We start from the raw sequence: 22,734 nt of genomic DNA on the forward strand, positions 1-22,734 counted from the left end.
ATGTAGTTAAAATATGTGCTGTATCTTTTTAAGAGCATTTATGGTAGAAATAATTTTTCTTTGTGTCTATACTGAAAGTAGCTTTCAAAAACAGGTTTATTCTGAGAAACATTAAAAAGGTTTAATTGAAATATTCACTTTAGTAAAAAGTGTTTGCCTCACTCCTTCATCTGGATTTGTTATGATTTGGCATGTCAGTTTGGAAAGAAATGTCATAACTGATTGTTTGCTCAATCTCTGCACAGCTTTGTCTGGACTTGTGTCATTTTATGTCACAGAGTCCACATGAACCCTATGGCGCAGCTATACTACAACAAAGCCAGTAACTCCCCGTACCGCGATCGCATCCCACTGCAGATCGTAAGGGCGGAGGTTGAGCTGTCTGCCAAGGAAAGAGCCTACCTGATGGCGGTGGAGAAGGGTGACTATGCTGGAGTTAAACAGGCACTTGAGGAGGCCGAGATCTATTACAACATCAACGTGAACTGTCTGGATCCCCTGGGCCGCAGCGCACTCCTCATCGCTATTGAGAATGAGAACCTAGAGGTGATGGAGCTGCTGTTGAGTCATGGCGTGCACTTGGGCGATGCACTCCTCTACGCCATCTGCAAGGAGGTGGTGGGAGCGGTGGAGTTACTGCTATCCTACAAGAAGCCAAGTGGCGAGAAACAGGTGCGTGAATATTACAAAATATAACATTAAAAAGTGTATAAATCACTCGTTTTTATAAAGAAACATTGTCCAACACCGACACCAGCAGGTAAAGTTAGAGCGGGAGTCCGCGTCTCTCTCGCCTCCTCTGAGCCCATTGAGTTTTAACAGATCCCCTAAAGCGTGCCGCGAGTTTGTTGGGGGGTAATCGAGAATGAATGGGGGAAAGTCATGTGAGAGTCACATCGCGATATGACTGGTTTATGTTCGGCTCTGATTGGTTCATGTGATAAATCCCGCTAAATCTTGTGTTCGTGCACGTTCCGCGTTCACGAAACAGACTGAATAAACAATATAATGGCATAAATGGGAAGACTAAATTAAAAAAAGCAATTAAACAACTCACACACTTAGATATAACCAATTTGGTACGTCAAAAAAAGACTTAAAATGGCATGAATTGAAAACATGATCTGTGGGAGTTTTTAGTGAGTAGCCTAATCAGCTTGGTGAAATGTAATAAACAATAATTTAATATTGTGTTACATTTTAGACACAATATTGTCAATATTGCCTGTTTTTGTGCAATTTCGCCAATGAAAATATTACCTATAAAGCCATACTAGAACTGTTGTGCGTCTCTGATCAACACACAGAGGTGTTTAATTACTGAATGAATCCACGGTTTTGAATGAATCGATTGAGCTAATGATTCATTGAGCCATTCAAAAATACACGGTGCGTTCCAAACGGGATATATCGCCCTGTGAAGGGCACTTCAGAGTGAAAACAATCATGGCCGCCATATTGAAGGGTTGTTCCAAACCGAAGTGCTCAAAACTGGCCACTTCAAAGGGCCCTTCGGAATGAAGGATACAACTGATGGACACTTCGGGCCCCCAAGATCCTTTGCACAAAGTTGTTTGGCATCACAGAGTTCGACTTCACCTATAAATGTATGTTTAGTTTTTTCTATACTACTGTAATATTTATACGAGTTAGATTTGGTGCATTATTATGGTCAAAACGTCCTTTGTACCTAAACAACAATACTTTACAGCTACCTTTATCAGTCCATTCAAATGTTTCAAATACATAGACACAATATATATTACAAATACATTTTACATTACATTACATTACATATACAAATACAAATTATATTTAACGTAAAAGACGTTTGGGCGTCAACCAGCGTACAAAATGTGCAACGAACGGACGAAGTAACCTCCTTGATCGTTTTGTTAAGATGATGCAGAAGTGCGTTCCAAAAAAAAATAATAGTTTTTTTATTTTTACCCCTACACCCTTGATTCAGTGAGCCATTCATAAATACACGGTGCGTTCCAAACGGGATATATTGCCCTGCGAAGGGCACTTCAGAGTGAAAACAATCATGGCCGCCATATTGAAGGGTTGTTCTAAACCGAAGTGCTCAAAACTGGCCACTTCAAAGGGCCCTTCGGAATGAAGGATACAACTGATGGACACTTCGGGCCCCCAAGATCCTTTGCACAAAGTTGTTTGGCATCACAGAGTTCGACTTCACCTATAAATGTATGTTTAGTTTTTTCTATACTACTGTAATATTTATACGAGTTAGATTTGGTGCATTATTATGGTCAAAACGTCCTTTGTACCTAAACAACAATACTTTACAGCTACCTTTATCAGTCCATTCAAATGTTTCAAATACATAGACACAATATATATTACAAATACATTTTACATTACATTACATTACATATACAAATACAAATTATATTTAACGTAAAAGACGTTTGGGCGTCAACCAGCATACAAAATGTGCGACGAACGGACGAAGTAACCTCCTTGATCGTTTTGTTAAGATGATGCAGAAGTGCGTTCCAAAAAAAAATAATAGTTTTTTTATTTTTACCCCTACACCCTTTACCCCTTTGAAGCTCTCACCCCGGATTACATTACATTACATATACAAATACAAATTATATTTAACGTAAAAGACGTTTGGGCGTCAACCAGCGTACAAAATGTGCAACGAACGGACGAAGTAACCTCCTTGATCGTTTTGTTAAGATGACGCAGAAGTGCATTCCAAAAAAAAAAAATAGTTTTTTTATTTTTACCCCTACACCCTTTACCCCTTCGAAGCTCTCACCCCGGAGGGTAAACCCTTTGAAGGGATTAGGGCATAGGGATGAACCCTTCTGAATGGAATGCAGGGACAGTCATCGGTTTTGCTTTTGAATGAATCAGCTATTTGAACGAATCGGTTGAATGAATGACTGAATGGCTCACTCATTAAGCCAATGATTTGCCGCCACCTACTGGCTCTTTTAGTTTTATATTTAAAGTATTGTTGTTGTTTTTTAATAATATCATAATATCAATAGTTTTAATAATATCATATTTCAGTGTGTTTTTGTATGTTGAATCAAAATATTTCTTTATTAAGCTACTTTTTTGTAATGTCTATTCAGTACTTTTCTAATTTAACACAATAATGACTTTAAATGATCTGTTATATTGACTGAAATTAATCGGCACATGATTTAAAACTTTTAATCACTCTGACAGCCCTATTTAAAACATAAAACATAAAAAATACACAATAAATTCATGTTAAAAAATCGTGCTCTGCCACCATCCCCCACCACAACTGCTATCCCCCCCCTAATTCACACCCTAAAATAAATATCTGTTATATTGACTGAAATTAATCGGCACATGATTTACCAATTAATTAATCTAATTAATTTGAGATTAATTTGATTAATTAATCGGCACATTGTGTTATTAATTAGATTAAAACATTTAATCACTCTGACAGCCCTATTTAAAACATAAAACATAAAAAATACACAATAAATTCATGTTAAAAAATCGTGCTCTGCCACCATCCCCCACCACAACTGCTATCCCCCCCCTAATTCACACCCTAAAATAAAAAAAAACAACTTTCTGAAATGTCTCACTCAAATCTCAATCAGTGTTTCAACCACGGAAAGACGTCAGTGAACCAGCTTTAGTAAACAATATGTTGGGTAGTCATTTAGTCACTTAGAAAAAAGTTATTTTTACTTCACTTAGCTATGTCTAATTTATATGAATAAATCTGTCGTTGCAACAAGCCACCGTTTAAATGTTTATATTTCAACAAGAATTCTAGTATAAACATAATTATATAATTAAAAAGTTGATATAAAATTGCCTTATGTGCAATTTAAATGTTTGTATTCAACTTTTTGAGTGGTGATTATTATATCTAAAATAAATACCAATTTGTATGCATTAGTTGAGAGACTGTTTTTGGCATTAGTTGAGCTATTGATTGTTTTCAATAACTGACACGTACTGTACGTGATATCCAAATGAATCAATACCTAATCAAAATTGCACATGAATCGAATCAAGAGCTAGCGAATCAGAATTGAATCGATTTGTGAAATCTGTGTCAATACCCAGCCCTATTGCAGAGTTTCAGTCCTTGCTGTAATTTTTATTTATTATTATTATTTTATTATTATTATTATATTTATATAATTTTTGTCCTGCTGGAAGTTCTGGAGAGCACAGATTGAAATCATGTACACATAATGTAGCTTTCAGAACTCAAAATATTCACTCCAGTCCAAAAAGAGAAGGCTATTTACTGAAATCAAGCATCAAAACAACTCACTCTTCCTTAACTTTGTGACATCATGCAGATGTATTCATCAACACGTCCATCCATATTTACATGTAAGATTGGTCAGTCCTTGCTGTAATTTTTATTTATTATTATTTTATTAGTATTATTATATATATATAATTTTTGTCCTGCTGGAAGTTCTGGAGAGCATAGATTGAAATCATGTACACATAATGTAGCTTTCAGAACTCAAAATATTCACTCCAGTCCAAAAAGAGAAGGCTATTTACTGAAATCAAGCATCAAAACAACTCACTCTTCCTTAACTTTGTGACATCATGCAGATGTATTCATCAACACGTCCATCCATATTTACATGTAAGATTGGTGGTGATGGACACTTGAACTTGTCAAATATGCCAAGTTCAAGTGTCCATAAAAAAAGATTTAAAAAAAAAGGTAAAAACTGATGGAAATTTTTATTTTGTTAGAGCCGTAACCATAGTATTAAGCCTTTATGTCCACTTTAATGTACACTTAAAGGGAGGCAGCTAAAAGTTGGCGCAAATTGGGCTGATGGCGCAATAAGCAGCTCTCAAGGGTCAAGGGTCCTTAAAGTCTCTGATCATTTTAGAAGGCCAATTGACACTGCACCGACAAATGGTAACACATTTGTCGGGTTTTGTCTGATCAGTGTCTGTTGGTGTTGGTTGGCGATTGTTTTTGCTGATTGCAGGTCATCTTTAATATTATGCACAGTACATTGGACTGAACTGTAAAGACTGACAACTTCCTTAATAGCCTACTTTTACTTTTATTTATTGCTTTCTTTATTTTCACTCTTCAAGGTTCCTTCTCACTTGATGGACACACAGTTTTCGGAGTTCACACCTGATATCACACCAATCATGTTGGCTGCCCACACTAACAACTATGAGATAATCAAGCTCCTAGTCCAACGAAAAGTCACCATCCCGCGGCCACACCAGATCCGCTGTGACTGCGTGGAGTGTGTATCTAGCTCCGAAGTGGACAGCCTGCGGCACTCCCGTTCACGTCTAAACATCTACAAAACACTTGCCAGCCCCTCTCTCATCGCCCTTTCCAGCGAAGATCCCATCCTCACTGCGTTCAGGCTGGGCTGGGAGCTGAAGGAGCTCAGTAAAGTGGAGAACGAGTTCTGGCAGGAGTACGAGGAGCTGTCACAGCAGTGCAAACTTTTTGCTAAAGACTTGCTGGATCAGGCCCGTAGCTCCTGTGAGCTGGAGACCATCCTCAACCATCGGGATGACCACAGCGAGGAGCTGGACCCCCATGAGTGCAGAGACCTGGCCAAACTCAAGCTAGCCATCAAGTACCACCAGAAAGAGGTGAGTATCCTAGACCGACAGATTTTAAGAAGGGATTGCGGATCTGAGTGACCACGTCCTACTTCACTATCCTCAGGGGTATGAATCTTGGTTAGACAGCAAATGCTGGGTTAAATATAACCCAGCGCTGGGTTAAAAAGGGACAAACCCAGCTATTGGGTTGTTTTGACCCAGCGGTTGGGTTGTTTTGACTCTGGGTCAAAACAATTCTAAAAAAAACGCTGTGATTCAATTCTAAAGCGATTCTTGCTAAATCAGAATGATTTGATTCATCATAAAGTTTGATTCAATTAATCAAATTCAATTCTGTATTTTAAAAAATGTATAGGATTCTTTAAATACTTCTGCTAATGTGTCTGAGGTAAGAACGAAATTAAAGACAATCTACTTTAGATTGTTTATTGTGCAAAAAAGTAAGTTTTCAATGACCATAGGAACCCTAATTCAGTATTGGTTCAAAGGTAAAGTTCCAATCTATGGTTTCCAAAATTTCCATAAAATGAAAAAGTTTAATTTAGGTAGAGGCCCTAAAGTAGAAGAAAACGGTGCACAATGTCTCCACTAATTCACACATGTAACTAATGGGCAACGATTAATTCTGTGAAACAAAGCAAAACCAATGTTAGTGGCGCAAGTGGCGCAGCGCGATAAACTCATTATAATCAGTGATGTTGTCTACACTGGATGCGGCGTGACACGACAAATCCCCGACAGAAAACTGCTGCTGCGTTCTATTTATGATGTACTGACACAAATTTCAAATGATTTTCAGCGGTCGCTTTATCGCGTCCAGTGTAGACAGACTTTAGCTGTTGCTGCGCGGCGCGACAACTGTCGCGTCCGGTGTAGACACGGTGTTACTCACCCATATCGAGAAGAAACAAAGCAACCTCGGCGTCCGATCGCAGGCCTTCCTCTCCTTAAGTTCTCTCCAGCGCTGGAAGGCTGATCCAGTATTTACACGGGTCCTAGCCTACTTCTTGCCTTATCGTAAGCCTTCTTTTGTTCCACAGACGTTTTCCTCTTTTGTTTTTTATCGGCCATCTCTTATCTTTCTGCCGCTCGGCTCGGAAAACTTTTACTATTATCATCAAAAACAGGAATTGGTTTAGTCATTGTGTAAGCTCATTCTCCTTGTGGCATTTTATAAGCAGCTTATGAGATAAATATAAATAAAATGCAGTGTTTTGATCATCCTTAATGTCAGTAAAGCATGTATAAACCTGTAAACATTTGTCTTGTCCTCAAGCATGAAATTATGTTTTCTCTACATCATGTTGCCTTAATAAGTGTATCATATTTTGGCTGTGCATCAAATGCAATGTATGGGAATCTTGTCCTCCTCCTCCATTTTATTGATCCTAGTTTTGTTTTTTTCCCTCATTTATCAACAATACATCTCTTGCTGATAAATTAATAAAATAATACAACTAAAAATTAAATACAAAAATTAAATAATTTAACAAATAAAAATATGAAAAATTTAATTACCAAACCAGGGCATTTAAATAGTATTAAATACCAAACCAGGACATTAAAAAGTTTTCTTAAAGTAAATCAGAACTTTTCTTATTTCCCTTAGAAATTATATCTTGAGATGAAGTGCTTTCATAAGATCTGTTGTTTTCTAACGCTGATAGAATCATTGCAAAATGTTTTCATGAAAGGTGACAGTTGCCATTGCATTTTGAATCATTCGTATGTTTAATAGGAGCCCACAGCAGAAATGACTCCTTTCATAAAACATAATAACATTGCATAGCAATGTAGGTCAGGCTGCAAGAGAAAAATGTGATTTGAGAAACATTATTTATACGATTTTTATGGACAGGCACATCATTTTCCACCTGTATTGTGTAAAAGGGAGCGATTTCTGGGTGTTTGAGAATTATTATTATTTATTTTTTTTGTAGTGCTCAAATACAAACCTCAGATTAACTGTAAAATTGTGTGAGAACATGCAGGGTTGGGGTGGTGTGGCATAATGGACTGGTTGATGAAAGTTTGCAGGTTTAAACCTCACAAGGGTTTATTTGTGAATCATCAACACTGGGCTCTTGAGCAAGTCATTCCAGGTTACTCCAGGGCAATAGATCTTGCAATAAGTGTAATGTCATTTTTAGATAAAAGTTTTCCAGTGATAAAAGTAAAACTAAATGACTTCTTACTCAAAGTCTGACAGTTTGATTTAATAATTGATTTCACCTCAAATGACTGTGGAAAAAGGTATTACGTAATGACATGAATGTCAAACCCCACTGATGTTTACTCACTTAAAAACCTTTTCAACATTTATGCTGTTGCATATCATTTGTTGTCAGTTTATGTGCCCTTGTTTGCTTTTCTTAGGATGATTGATAGATAGTAGTTAAGAGGAAAAAATTAACATTAAGTTAAAATATGGGTAAATGTCACAAAGAATGACTGAAGTGACTTGCAATAGAGGAACATAAGCACTTCATCACAGATGCAAAACAAAACAAAACAGCAAACAATAGAGGAACATAAACACTTTGTCACAGATTCAAAAGAAAAGAAAAGAAAAGAAAAGAAAAGAAAACAAAAGAAAACAAAACAAAACAAAACAAAACAAAACAAAACAAAACAAAACAAAACAAAACAAAACAAAACAAAACAAAACAAAACAGCAAACAATAGAGGAACATAAACACTTTGTCACAGATTCAAAAGAAAAGAAAAGAAAACAGCAAACAATAGAGGAACATAAACACTTTGTCACAGATTCAAAAGAAAAGAAAAGAAAAGAAAAGAAAAGAAAAGAAAACAAATCAGCAAACAATAGAGGAACATAAACACTTTGTCAGATTCAAAAGAAAAGAAAAGAAAAGAAAACAGCAAACAATAGAGGAACATAAACACTTTGTCACAGAGGCAACAATTAAACAAAACTACAATTTTTACATATGTAAATTTTTTTCATTACATTACACATTATTGTATAATAATCTATAAGAGATTTATATACTGTATATATATATATATATATAATTAGGAGGAAATGTGCTTAATTTTGATCAAATTAATAGCATAATACAAAAACATTCTATTAACCACTTTATTTAATTAAGATGTTTCTTGACAGTTTTTTTAGATTCCCCCTTATCCAATTTTCATATACATTCATATTATTATAAATCATATACCAAGTTACCAAGAATATGTGCAAAACATCTGTATGATTTTAACATCCATTTAACACTTTTAATGCATGAATGTTAAGCAGTTAAAATATTATGCCAGATACTGAATACCATCTTTATCTGTATTTGTCATGAATTTCACTGGCTTATTAGATCATTCAACTATTATTATATTCTCAGTTTGTAGCTCAGCCCAACTGTCAGCAGCTCCTGGCAACACTGTGGTATGATGGGTTCCCAGGTTGGAGACGACGTCACTGGGCAGTGAAGCTTGTCACTTGCTTCATCATTGGCCTGCTCTTCTCTGTCTTCTCCCTTATATACCTTCTGGCTCCAAAGAGCACCCTGGGAACCTTCATCAAGAAACCTTTCATCAAGTTCATCTGCCACACTGCCTCCTACCTGACCTTCCTCTTCCTCCTCCTCCTCGCCTCACAACATATCGTGCAAACTGACCTGCATGTACAGGGACCTCCACCCACCATCGTGGAGTGGATGATCTTACCCTGGGTTCTAGGTAAGGCTTCTATTAATGAAATAAAAGTCACTTAAGAGAGTATGTATGTTTCTTAACACACTTTTGAAAAATGTACTTTGTATTAGTTTCAAATTAAAAGTTTTAAATCATTATTTTTCATCAATCTTTTGTCATTCACTTATTATGATGTTGACTAACATTCTAAAGCACATTAAAGTCTATTTTAATTTACCATTAAAACTTCTCAGCACATTTGGCAGTACACTTAACCATATTTCAAAGACAGTAGAAGTAAGAAAATACATATAAAGATGTACTTAAGACCTTTTTTAAGCACTCTTAAGATCAGCTAATTGCATTTAATATAAATTTAAAGCCTTATACATTTTCATTTAATTAATAACACTTACGATGCAATTAAGTGTCTGAAACATAACATTCAACTATTTTTCATATTATATTAAAATATATATAATATATTTATAATCTAATATATTTATTTAATATACTAGATATAATAATATATTATATATTATATCTAATATATATAATAATATATTAGATATATTTAATAAAATAAATGTATATTTTTTCCATAATACGTAATCTTTTTAAAAGTATTCTGTACTTCTTTAGCACATGTAGTAAGTGTACTTTTGCACATGGGATGTACCTTTTCAAACTTCTTTTCAGAGTCTTTTTCATTGTCTACAACACTTTAATGCAGAATTTTTAAAATCCCCATGTAGAAAATGATTAGGAAAAATAAAGTGGGTGGACACTGTTGTGCTGGAATTCAAAGTGTAAAAATCTAGTCTCAAATATCCATTTAGCTCAAATAATGAAGAAACGCTGATCTGTAACATTCATTTAGTTGGCTCATTTCTCAAGCAGTAAAACTGTTCGACTGCACAGGAAATAGATATGGCAGTGGTTTTATCCCTCTCATGAAGTAAATGAATACTCATGAATTATTGATATCATAATTTATTGACCTCAAGACAAAAGCAGAGGAAATTATATCTCAAGCCCCCAGTTCAGGATTGATTACACCAGGGCTCAATCATAATGGCTTGAGGCTTTCTCTCAAAGCAAACACAAGCCCAGAAGTAGACACAAGTGGAGGCTTGAAACAAATGATCTGTAATCTGGAGGACAGGTGCAGTCAGCGAGAACGGAGTTTGCTTTATTTCTCTGAATATGAGCACTAGGCAGTGGAGCAATGAAAATGTATATATGTTACCCTAACAATAATTGTATGTTTTCTGCTTTCTGTTCCTGTATTTCTGTATTCCTCAACTGTAAGTCGCTTTGGATAAAAGCGTCTGCCAAATTATTAAATGTAAATGTAAAAAGTTAATTTAAATTAATTAATTCTGGGGACATGTTACAGAGGCCCCGAGGGGCAGGGTGGGACGATTGTCCAGTATTATTTTGATCTTAACACACCCATTATTAACTTTAAAAAAAATTTTTGTTCACCTTGCCATATAGGGGTTATGTAGTGAAAGTGGACAGTGTTTCCCACAGACTTGCACTCTATTTGTGGCGGCATATATGCCGCCACATATATGCATATAACAGGAGGCGCTTGTAGAGCGGGAGAAATAGAAGTTTCCCCGGTAACCGCTGTACACAAAGCAGCGCTCCGCTCACAAACGCTGCTTTATCAGACATTACATGCAAGAAGAAATGAAAAACGACATCCCAAATTTTCTGAAGACAGGCGGTTTCCTTCAGAAACACAGTTATATAAAAACACCTGGTTTCGATTTTGAAACGTGCAGTGCTCATGTTTATTCAACGAAGTCAAAGCCTTTTGGAAAATCTATTTGTGGCGGTCAGTTTTGATATTGTGGCGGGCCGCCACAAATAAATCAATGTATGGGAAACACTGGTGGAGGAACTGCACTTTTTGTACTGTTGTGCAGTTATTGTAATGTTTTTAATTTTGGTCCTTGCAGGCTTCATCTGGGCGGAGATTAAAGAGATGTGGGATGGCGGTTTCACAGAGTACATCCATGACTGGTGGAACCTAATGGATTTTGCGATGAACTCCCTCTACCTGGCCACTATATCTCTTAAAATGGTGGCCTACTTTAAGGTTGATAACAGCATTTTTATGAAAGCTACAGCACTAGAGTTGATACCATCACAGAGGACCACTTGCAAATAGTTTCAGCTCGTACCAGGAACTAGAACTGTCTTCATTTATCTCTCATATCTTCTCTCTCCATCAGTACAACAGCTCCCGTCCTCGTGTGGAGTGGGAGATGTGGCACCCTACGCTCATCGCAGAGGCTCTCTTCGCCATCGCCAATATCTTCAGCTCGCTGCGTCTCATCTCTCTGTTCACGGCGAACTCTCACTTGGGCCCACTGCAGATCTCTCTCGGCCGCATGCTGCTGGATATCCTCAAGTTTCTTTTCATCTACTGTCTGGTGCTGTTGGCCTTCGCCAACGGCCTCAACCAGCTCTACTTCTACTATGAGACGAAGGCGTCCGAAGAGCCCAACCACTGCAAAGGAATCCGTTGTGAGAAACAGAACAATGCCTTCTCTACGTGAGTGAAATATATTTTGAAGTTCTTTTCGTAGAATATCAAGGCTGAAAAGAAATACACTTTAGCAAACTTTTAAAGAGGCTACTGTATATGTAGAATTCAGAAATCTTTGTTATTAACGACACGCGTGCACCATAGACTGTATAAAAACAGTCACCCGTAGGTTTCCGAAGAGCGTATTTGAAGCTCAAAGTGGGCTGCCATCTTGGCAGCGCGTCACCGCGCGTAATCGAAAATGGGCAAAGAGGCGGGAGCTGGTTGCTGAAACCACGCCCACCTAGCTCGACGGTGTTACGATTGCCCCCTTGTGGGTGTTGCCCCCAACAGTGTTTGGGGGCAATTGTAACACTGAAAAATAAGTCATATTAACCCATTGGATCTCAAATAAAAGCCTATGCAACTTTACAGATCTTCTTTATGCACCAAGAGCTTGTAACACTCCAAAGAGAAAGGAAAAATTGAAATCGCATCATATGACCCCTTTAATATAATTTAAACGGATGAGTTATAAAAAAATTCACCCCCCTCACAGTTGTCATGAAGAGCAAAATTAGCTATATAGACCAAAATAATTTTTTGAACCAGGCTGTAAACATGTTTTTTTTCTGCTGTAAAGTTGGGCATTTTAACATGGGGAGTCTATGGGATTGACTCCCTTTTGCAGCCATCCTCTAGCGGCCAGTTGATGAATTACAGTTTAAGACACTTCCGTGTTGGCTTCACGAGAGAGAGCGGGAGGTTGCCGCTTGGCGTGCTCACGTAATTTGAACATGATTCAAGGCCCCGATATACTCACAGCCAAGTTCGTACTTTTTCGTACTTTGCTTAAAAGTAAACAGAAGTTGTAAATACCTATGCATCGATATACTGTTAGCGAACATCCAGACGCCATCCACACTCCTGAGAGCAGTGTTCAGATGAATATGTAAATATGTGCTGCATGCTAACAAAATAAACACACAAAAATGACAGCATCTGGTCCTAGCGATGTGGATATGTTTGCACTAGCTCTACAATTCACTACAATTCAATTGCAATTTTTTTTACGTTTTCCTTCATAACTCACAGACTACTTGAAATACACTAGTCATCTTTTGATACAAGAAACAAATATAGGTGCACTAATTAATAATACAATTGCTATATTTTCACTAATAAGGACAGGACTATAATATTAAATTGAATGCAAGAAGTCAAGAGTGTTACGATTGCCCCCTTGTGGGTGTTGCCCCCAACAGTGTTTAGGGGCAATTGTAACACTGAAAAATAAGTCATATTAACCCACTGTATCTCAAATAAAAGCCTACCTCAAGTAATGACTTTACTGCTGTTGTATCAATAAGATAAAATGTATGTAAGTTTAAATTCGCAGTCATCGAAAATTTAGACAGCAGAAGAAAAAGTACTGTACATCCAAAAAGTAACTTTCATACCTCAAAATCAGTATTTTGTTAAAAACTTCTGCTTAGGTATAATGATTGTGCTCCTTTTTTACAGGCAGAGAAAGAATCCTACTGAGCATGTGCAGATTAAGTGTCGTCACTCTAGCTTGTTTCTGATTGGAGGAATTGAGTGTGTTACAATTGGTCTCCCCTAATTAAAATGACATTGCTATGAAAGTTTGATTATAAAGTGTATTTGAGACTATAGACTCTATAGATCTGGCTTTAGAGACTATAGTTTGAATTAATCCCTTTTTTTCATAGACTACCTAGGAAGTCAGGGAATGTCTTTTTTTAAAGTTTTGTTATTGGCAATAAAAAAGAGATTAATACATGAAAATCTTACATATAGCCTCTTTAAAAAGAGTACTTATACTTTAAAAGAATAAGTGCAAACTGAATGTAATGTTTTCACACACTTAACTGCATGTTACTAGCAATTAAATAAAAATACATTATAGTTATAATTATATAATACATCATTTATATTAAAAGCAGTTAGTTGATCTTTTGAGTGTTGCATGTAATTTCATAATTCATTTTATTTTCATACAAATATGGTTAAAGTGTACTACTGAATGTACTGACAAGCATTTATAATAAACAAGGATATACTTTAATGCAATTTCTATTGAAACTTGCATAGCACTTATTTAAACATATTTGTAAAGCTGAAGTTGGAATTTAGTAGATTTAAAATATAAAATATATTAACTTTAAATGTAATATCGAAAAACACACTACAGTTAAAATTGTATTCAAGTACTTTACATGTGCTTTATTATGTTAGTAAACACATCAAAATAAATGTACTTCTATAAAAAGATTAATAAGTGTACTTCTATAAAAAGACAAAATATTATTAACACAATTATTTAAAATATACCTGAAAGTAAAACTTTTGATGTGATATTATAAGCAAGTACACTGTACTTAAGTGTGTTAAGGAACATAGTCATGAAAGTATACTCTCTTTAAGTACATTTAAGTGGCCTTTTATTTAATTATCATTATATTATCTGTAAGCACAGTTTTTTTAAATATGCTTTTAAGCTTGAAATACACTTCGTGTGCACCTTCAATACAAATAAGCGCACTTAATTTCCATAAACTGAAAGTAGATGGTGACCAGTGGCTGTCAAGGTCCAAAAATGACAAACAGACAAAAGAACAATTTAAACCAGGCTAAGATGGTTTGCTTAATCAGGTCTTCTAGCCTTGCTAAGAGGATATTTAACTATTTTAGCTGGGCATCCAGCTAAAAAGTGGCAAAAATCAGTTAACAGACCAGCCTGACCAGGCAAAGTCACTAAACCAGAAACTAGCTTTATTTTTTTTTTCAGAAGAGTGTCTAATAAAAGTGGTCCATACAACTTGACAAATAATTTCCAAGTTTTCTGAAGCCAAGATAAATGTGTGTCTAGACTGAATGGGGCTCGGTAAAAACAATGTTAACCACATTAAAGTAGTTTGTCAGCTGGTTCAAGCTGATCTAGTTGGTCTCTGAGCCTGACCTGAACCTGAGTTGGTCAGACTGGTCTGTTGGCTGGTTTTAGAAGGGTTTTGGTCACTTTTCAGCTAGTCAGTCTGGAACACAACTCAACTAGCTGAGCACCAGCTGGACTAGGCTGAGAGACCATCTTAAACTAGCCATGGCCAGCTAAGACCACAAACCAGCTCAGCTTTTTTGGCTTGAACATATTTTCTGTTCTCCTAGAGTAAGATGTAAAAACGTCCTGCATGTTGAGGACATTAGATGATAATGAATTAGCTCAACAGTCAAGCTCCCTGCTTGGCTTTGCAGTAACAGAGGTCTTATAGCTTTGATAATAATCGAAATAAATGAACTATGATGCACCTATTACAAAACCCAAACCGACACTTTGGTCAACTTGATCAATGAATATAATGTGGCCACAGATGCCACAAGCAGCGTAATGCTGACCTCCTGCAGTGGTCAAAATGAGAAAGAAATGAGAGAGGAAACGAGAGTGGAAATGGTTATGATCTTCCTGAAATTTCACATCATAGCATGAGCCTTGCAGAATCATTTGATCTCATAGGACGAAGACAAATTTATAGAGCAGCGTGGCATCCATCAACTGTTGTGTAATGATGAGAATCTGATGCTCATGGCTGTGCAGTAATAATGTGTTCAGAAATGGGAAGAGATTTCAATGAGAACAATATATTTCCAAACTACTTCTGAGAGGGCTAATATTTGATTTGTTCAAAGTAAAAACGGTCAGGAAAAAAATACTATCCACTTTTTCTTCCCTGTTTTTCCACATTCATTCATTCAGTGCATAATATGAGGAACAATTTTAGTTGAATTGGCTGCTCCCCATATGAAATTAAATATGAATTTGAATTGGATATCTATCTATCTATCTATCTATCTGTCTGTCTGTCTGTCTGTCTGTCTGTCTGTCTGTCTGTCTGTCTGTCCGTCCGTCCGTCCGTTCGTCCATATCTGTCTGTCTGTCTGTCTGTCCGTCCGTCCGTCCGTCCATATCTATCTATCTATCTATCTGTCCGTCCGTCCGTCCGTCCGTCCGTATCTGTCTGTCTGTCTGTCTGTCTGTCTGTCTGTCTGTCTGTCCGTCCGTCTGTCCATCCGTCCGTCCGTATCTGTCTGTCTGTCTGTCTGTCTGTCTGGTCCGTCCGTCTGTCCGTCCGTCCGTCTGTCCGTCCGTCCGTCCGTCCGTCTCTATCTGTCTGTCTATCTATCTATCCGTCTGTCCATATCTATCTATCTATCTATCTATCTATCTGTCCGTCCGTCCATATCTATCTATCTATCTATCTATCTATCTATCTATCTGTCTGTCTGTCTGTCTGTCCGTCCGTCCATATCTATCTATCTATCTATCTATCTATCTATCTATCTCTTTCATATGTCTACCATTATATTTCCATCCATCCTTCCATTCATCCATCCATTTTAAAGGTGTTAAAAAAACTTTCAAAACATTCAAACAAGGGATTGTCAAGTTTGTAGTTAAAGTTAGCTATAATAAACATTTAATTCTACTTTCTTAAGTATTTGGTCACTTACAGTAAGTTACAGTGTCCAGATGGATTCAGCGAAAAATATCTTTCTTATGTTTGTCTCTGCTTAGTAAATTATCATTAATATTAAAATAAATTATAATTGAAAAAGTTGATGTTTACAGTTTGTTTTCTTCTTAGCTGTATTTGATTTTTTTTAAAAACAGTATGTCATTTTTACAAGTTGCAGGCTGTTGATAATAGTGCAGGAAAAATGGCTTAAAACCATTCCAATTCAGTTCAATTTCAATTCTAATTTTCCTATATACATCACTCGGTGTGTGTATATGTCTGTTTGGGAGAAGCTGGAGATATGACAATTCTTGCTTTGCGTCTTTCTTTATTTCCCTCTCTCTCTTTGACTTCTCAGGCTATTTGAAACTCTTCAGTCTCTCTTCTGGTCTGTGTTTGGGCTGTTGAATCTGTACGTTACCAATGTGAAGGCTCGTCATGAGTTTACCGAGTTTGTGGGGGCCACCATGTTCGGCACTTATAATGTCATCTCACTGGTGGTGCTGCTGAACATGCTCATCGCTATGATGAACAACTCTTACCAACTCATTGCAGAAAAGCTTTAAATAAAAATTTTTTCCAAGGTATTTTTTAAAATAAAAATCATGAATTATTCAATTATTAATAAATCAGTTTTTGGAAGTTGCACCACATGACTTTTTTAACCCTCAACAAATGTCTTGTCATAAAAAGGTCAAATTATTTGATATCAAGGGTCTTTGATTTCTGACAATCATGAGGGTCTTTAGGACCCCCGTCTATGATATAATGTCCAGTTTTATGTTTATACATGTTTTCTGGATGTGAATTCCCCTCAAAATGTTTAATATTCTTACATTACATAATGTTTTTGTGTATGTATTGAATATTAAATATTAAATCCATTAGTATCTTACTAAAAGACCATCATATTTTAGCAGTTTTGTTACAGTCAGACGGGCTCATATCTGTGTATTTTTCAGCATGTTAGATTTGTGCTTATATAAGCTGCATTTAGAGGCATTTTCACCCCTGCATGTGTCTCACAATGGGAACTGTTATCCAAGTAAACACAATTATGAGTAAGCGCACATCATCCAGTCACAAGATGAATTTCGCAGCAACAAAAGCCAGTCTGGGACACTATCCCAATTGGCACTTTCAGCACTGTCCTCCATCCAACTGGCTGTCTGTTTCTCTGCTGTAGGATCACGCGGACATTGAGTGGAAATTTGCTCGCACCAAGCTGTGGATGAGCTACTTTGATGAGGGAGGGACGTTACCGCCACCCTTCAACATCATACCTAGTCCAAAGTCTGTGTGGTACCTGTGTGTGTGGCTGCACTGCCATCTGTGTGGACATGGAGAGCCTAGACATGAGGACGAGTGTAAACACGAAAACCTCAAAGAGTTCACGGTAATGCACAGTGAGCATTCATTCTGTATGCGCGTGGGTGGCACATTATAGCTTTCATTCAATGATGTAACACAGTCCTTGACAAAAGCAAACAAAAACAGCATAATTGTCATTATAAACAGTGATTTTTGAAGAATCACTAGAAATAGTGAAGGCAAGCTACTCTGCTCGTCCTTTGTTAACTCTGTATCCTGAGTATTATATTTTGTTTGTGTTGTGGACATGATTTACATCTCGAAGCATGTGGTTTATTGAAGAAAGGTTTGCTAATCATTTTCTAAAAAAAAAAAAATCAATCAGATTTTAGCCTGGTGGATGATTAAACAGGCAAAAAAAAAAAAAAGAGAGCGAGAAGCACCCATTCAGAACACCATTGCAACCAACCTGGAGTTCCTTTAAGGTTCCTTTAAGACAAGTCAGTTCACAAGGCAGTCATATATATATATATAATGCCCTTGGGCAGCTATTTCTACTCATACAAGTACAGATCTTCTTATAGTGAAAGAAGACCAAAATATACATCACTGTTAACTATAACATATTTCAAATCAAAAATATAATCTGACAACAACTATTTCATCATAATTAGTGCTTCTTTGGCTCATATCACTCAAAACATCTTTTTCATGTACGTGCTAATTCTAGACTCTAGCCAGTGTCGCGCTAGTAAAGTTTTGATGGATGACGATTGTGTTCAAGGTAAAGACGATTATAGTGACATACAGGAGTCGTACATTAGGCGCACGTGTATTCATTACTATTAATGCGTAAACGAACCGTGATCACTATAACATTATATTTCTGCTTGAACACAGTTCAGCATATTCACGTAGTTGTCAAAATTAATGTGCAGCGAGTGTTTTAATAATGGATGGTCGTTTTGGAGAAGTTTGTGAGGATCAGATGCATCAGACGCTCCAAACACAGACACGATCACCTGTTTTGACAGAGAGAACCAAAGTCCCTTTAAGGCAAGTTATGTCACTTGGCAGCCATCTTTGAAATGCTTCTCGGGCATGCAAGTGCAGCTCCTATCTCTTTGAATGGGGAAACATCAATTTCTCCAAAACTGTTCATATTTGAAATCACCAATGAAATCTGACAACAACTGTCTCATAAATGTTGTTTCTTTTGCTCAAACAGCGTTAAAAAAAGTTTATTTTTTCAGGCTAGACCAGCCATTGCGCGTGCACAGTCCTAAGCGTGCGTCTCAGAACCTTGACTGTTTCTATAGCAACCGGGACTTCTAACGCCAGCTGCAGTGACGCGCTGACTTTATTATATATTATATATCCGATTAGCGATTGGCTCTTTTACTCAGAAGGCAGGGCTTCCTTTAATAGAGCGGCCATATTTAGCGTTGCATTTTTCCCCATTCAAAACTATACGAGTGACACGTCTTGGGTATTCTATAGTCTTTGGAGAGAACTGTTCACTGATGACGTCGAGCCGCCTTCAGATCGCTGAGTTTTTTTTTTTTTAAATCAGAATGTTTACATTTTTCATTTGTATTTTGGTTTGTTTAGCGATTCTGAATAGATCCGTTTATTAGTTTACATGCAGTCCATCTCCCTGTGGTCTTGCTTGGTATGGCAGGTTGACTTTTGCTTATTTGTTAAAGTAACTGTATAACTGAGATTTACGTAGCCTACTTTTAAGTACTTTTAAGTTGTAAAGAATATCTGCAGTGATATTTTTGCGAAGTATGTTTGCAAAAAAGAACACTGAATGTTTGTAATTTGAAAATACAAAAATGCATACAATATTTGCAAGCAATCATTTGAAGTGCAAAAGACAGTGCCATTATAGTCGAGGAAGGTACAACATATTTAATAATAGTGGAGTTAGATACACACATAAAAGAAAGAGTTATAACTTATAAACAACATATTCTTTAATCCTAACACTAGACACTAAAATATTATTGAGCATTAGCCAGGATGGAGTCTATTTTTTCCAGCTTAATAATTTATTCTTCACATTGTAAAACTTTGAAGACACATAAAACTGACCTTCCACAGACAGAAAACCTAGTAATGAAAAACGTTATCTTTATCCTCAAGAGGTGGGCAGTATGACCAAAAATTCTATTTCATATAACGATGTATATCACAATATAGTTAATTTTACATTGCTGTAAGTGCCATCAGATACTGATGATTATTTTTATAGTGTAAAGTTTACACTACTTTCACTTAAATTGTTTGGTATTGAAAGAACGTTTGAGAGTGTTAGAGCAACCTAATGTCTAAAATCAGTTGTAATCATGCCCTCTTTAAATGTGGCCAAAAAGGTCCAAATTCACTAAAAAAAGAAATTTGCAAACAGTATTTCAGAGCAAAAACTACTTGCAATGAGTTTGACCAGATGCTAAATGTTCTGAAATAGCTCTGTCATATTTAAATTTAGTACATTTGCTAGATATAAATAATATCCTGCTAAAAAGAACATTTTATGCCAGCCTCAAATGGTTTGCTGTTTTTAGCTGGATTCATCTGGTCTTAATCTTAACCTTGCCAAGATGGTATTTAACAAGTTTAGCTGGGCGACCAACTGAAAAGTGGCTAAAATCTTTAAAAATAAGGAATATGATAATGTGCCTTACTGATAAAACTAACAGCTACTTGTATTGTATTTGTGCAATTAACATTGTGCTATGAAAAATAAGAGTGTCCATGACCAAAATCTTGTTCAAAACATGTGTGCCAAGCTATTAATATTGTTTCTGTTCTTTGTGTGTTGTTATGGTTTTTAAAAACTTTAATATAAAAAAAAAAAAAAACTTATAAAAAACATAGTCTTTAATCCTAACACTAGACACTAAAATATTATTGAGCATTAGCCAGGATGGAGTCTATTTTTTCCAGCTTAATAATTTATTCTTCACATTGTAAAACTTTGAAGACACATAAAACTGACCTTCCACAGACAGAAAACCTAGTAATGAAAAACGTTATCTTTATCCTCAAGAGGTGGGCAGTATGACCAAAAATTCTATTTCATATAACGATGTATATCACAATATAGTTAATTTTAATTTATTTGATCTTTATTAGTAAAAAAAATAAGCACAAAGATGCAAATAACAAAAAATAGGACTAATAGAATTTAGGAAAGATATAAATGAAATAAAGATTATTATAAAGATCCTATATGTTATCAGTGTACAGTAGTCTAACAGTAGCATTTTAGTAAGAAATAACATAAATTGAATAATCAAATGTAAAATAAAACTGCAGTCTTTTCTCTATGAATTAAATGTAGATTGATCATTGTTAAAGCTTCTTTAGTAATTCAGTCAAGAGCAGTGAGTTATTTTCTCTTTGTCTTATTGTCTGATTACAATTAAGGATATAGACAGCAGCAGGTATGTTAGGCTGCTGTCACTTTAAGACGCATACATGGATCCAATATATCAAGATTAACTCCTAAAAATGCTAATATTTAGCTGTTAAAGGGGCTCCATGTAAAATTCATAAACCCCTGTTATTAGCGACACCAGTGGCCATTAAGTGAACTGCAGCCAGTAACTTACAGGTCGTGCTCGTGTACACACTCCATGCTTATGTGAGGGAGTGATGGCCAAAACAGTGAGTGAGCGTGATTCACCGACATCAGGTCGACAGACAAGGTTCATTTCCATGTAAGATTCATAAACCCCTGTTATTAGCGACACCAGTGGCCATTAAGTGAACTGCAGCCAGTAACTTACTGGTCGTGCTCGTGTACACACTCCATGCTTATGTGAGGGAGTGATGGCCAAAACAGTGAGTGAGCGTGATTCACCGACATCAGGTCGACAGACAAGGTTCATTAAATTTACACCGTTATGATTGTTTCCTTTGGATTTTCCCGGCAAAACCACCTTCCTTCACATAAAAATCAGTCAGGTTTCATCTCATTTTTTAAGTTTCGTTACATGCTGTTCACACATTGGCAATAAAAAAGTGATTAATACTTGAAAATGCTTTCATATAGCCCCTTTAAAAATGTATTAAAATAACTTTAAAAATAACTTTAGCTAGCAAGCAAATTCATAAGTTCTAGAGCAGCACAGCTATTTACAGATCGCTCTTTTCTTGTGTCCTGTAATGACATTCAGTGAGCAATACCTGATAGTATATATTTTAGTACATACTTAACCAGCACCAAATTTTATTTTAATTTTTTTTATCAGTTGGATCCAACCATGGGCGAATTAAGACTCCATCAATGGGTCCAACAGGATGTAATATGTTTCACTTGCATCTAGCCAAAAACTGTGATAGCCTGTAGTTGATAGTCAGGGGCGAGTCTAGGATTTTTTCAAATGGGGGGACACAATAGGTGCCACAATTAATACAGAGGGGCCAGTCTTATGTCGTGTATTTATATGTAGAACTGTAGATATCCAAATCATTTACAGTTCAGAAAGCTTTAAAATCAGCAATAAACAATGAAGAATGGCATTTATTCACTGCTGTAAATCAGAACATTCAAATACAATTTGTATTCACTTTACAGAAGTGAAAAACTGTAATAAATAAAAGAATCCAATCTATGAATAGAGTACAACTCACAAAAACAATAAAATTCAACATTAATGCTTTAATGCAGGGCTGAAGAGTGGCAGTTGATGGTCATCAGAAGGCTGGTGAGAGAGTGAGTGCTGTGTGTGTGTGTGTGTGTGTGTGTGTGTGTGTGTGAGATTATAGCAATTATAACAATTTAACAATTTGTATAAGAATACAAATGTTAAACAGCTGATGATAAATGCAAAATTGTGATGCATAAACAAATGTTATCAGTTTTATAATGCCATATCATGCTTATCAATAATAATAACAACAGAGAAAACAACCTTTCAATCATAATATGATGACGGATTTTATTCATGTCAATCACACATTGTGTAGGTAACTATAAGGTTTACACTATTCTTCTCCTAGTTATCGATCAACATGTTCATTCTAAAAAAAATTTAAATGAAATAAAAGTAAAAGACAAAATATATTTAC

At 36.0% G+C, this 22,734-nt stretch overlaps 1 protein-coding gene across 1 annotated transcript in view; it reads left to right on the forward strand.

Moving 5' to 3' along the window:
• LOC107727288 (short transient receptor potential channel 5-like) overlaps positions 1–22,734 on the forward strand; it is a 54,296-nt gene that overhangs the window by 21,169 nt on the left and 10,393 nt on the right. Inside the window, exons 4-9 of the mRNA XM_016537117.1 lie at positions 5,113–5,634; positions 8,976–9,312; positions 11,238–11,377; positions 11,514–11,836; positions 16,700–16,894; positions 17,527–17,737. Of these exons, the coding sequence (XP_016392603.1) occupies positions 5,113–5,634; positions 8,976–9,312; positions 11,238–11,377; positions 11,514–11,836; positions 16,700–16,894; positions 17,527–17,737 (1,728 nt within the window). The remainder of the gene's footprint in view (positions 1–5,112; positions 5,635–8,975; positions 9,313–11,237; positions 11,378–11,513; positions 11,837–16,699; positions 16,895–17,526; positions 17,738–22,734) is intronic.

The sequence above is a fragment of the Sinocyclocheilus rhinocerous genome, unplaced genomic scaffold (assembly GCF_001515625.1).
Source record: "Sinocyclocheilus rhinocerous isolate Xijiao unplaced genomic scaffold, SAMN03320098_v1.1 scaffold95, whole genome shotgun sequence".
Classification (NCBI taxonomy): domain Eukaryota; kingdom Metazoa; phylum Chordata; class Actinopteri; order Cypriniformes; family Cyprinidae; genus Sinocyclocheilus; species Sinocyclocheilus rhinocerous.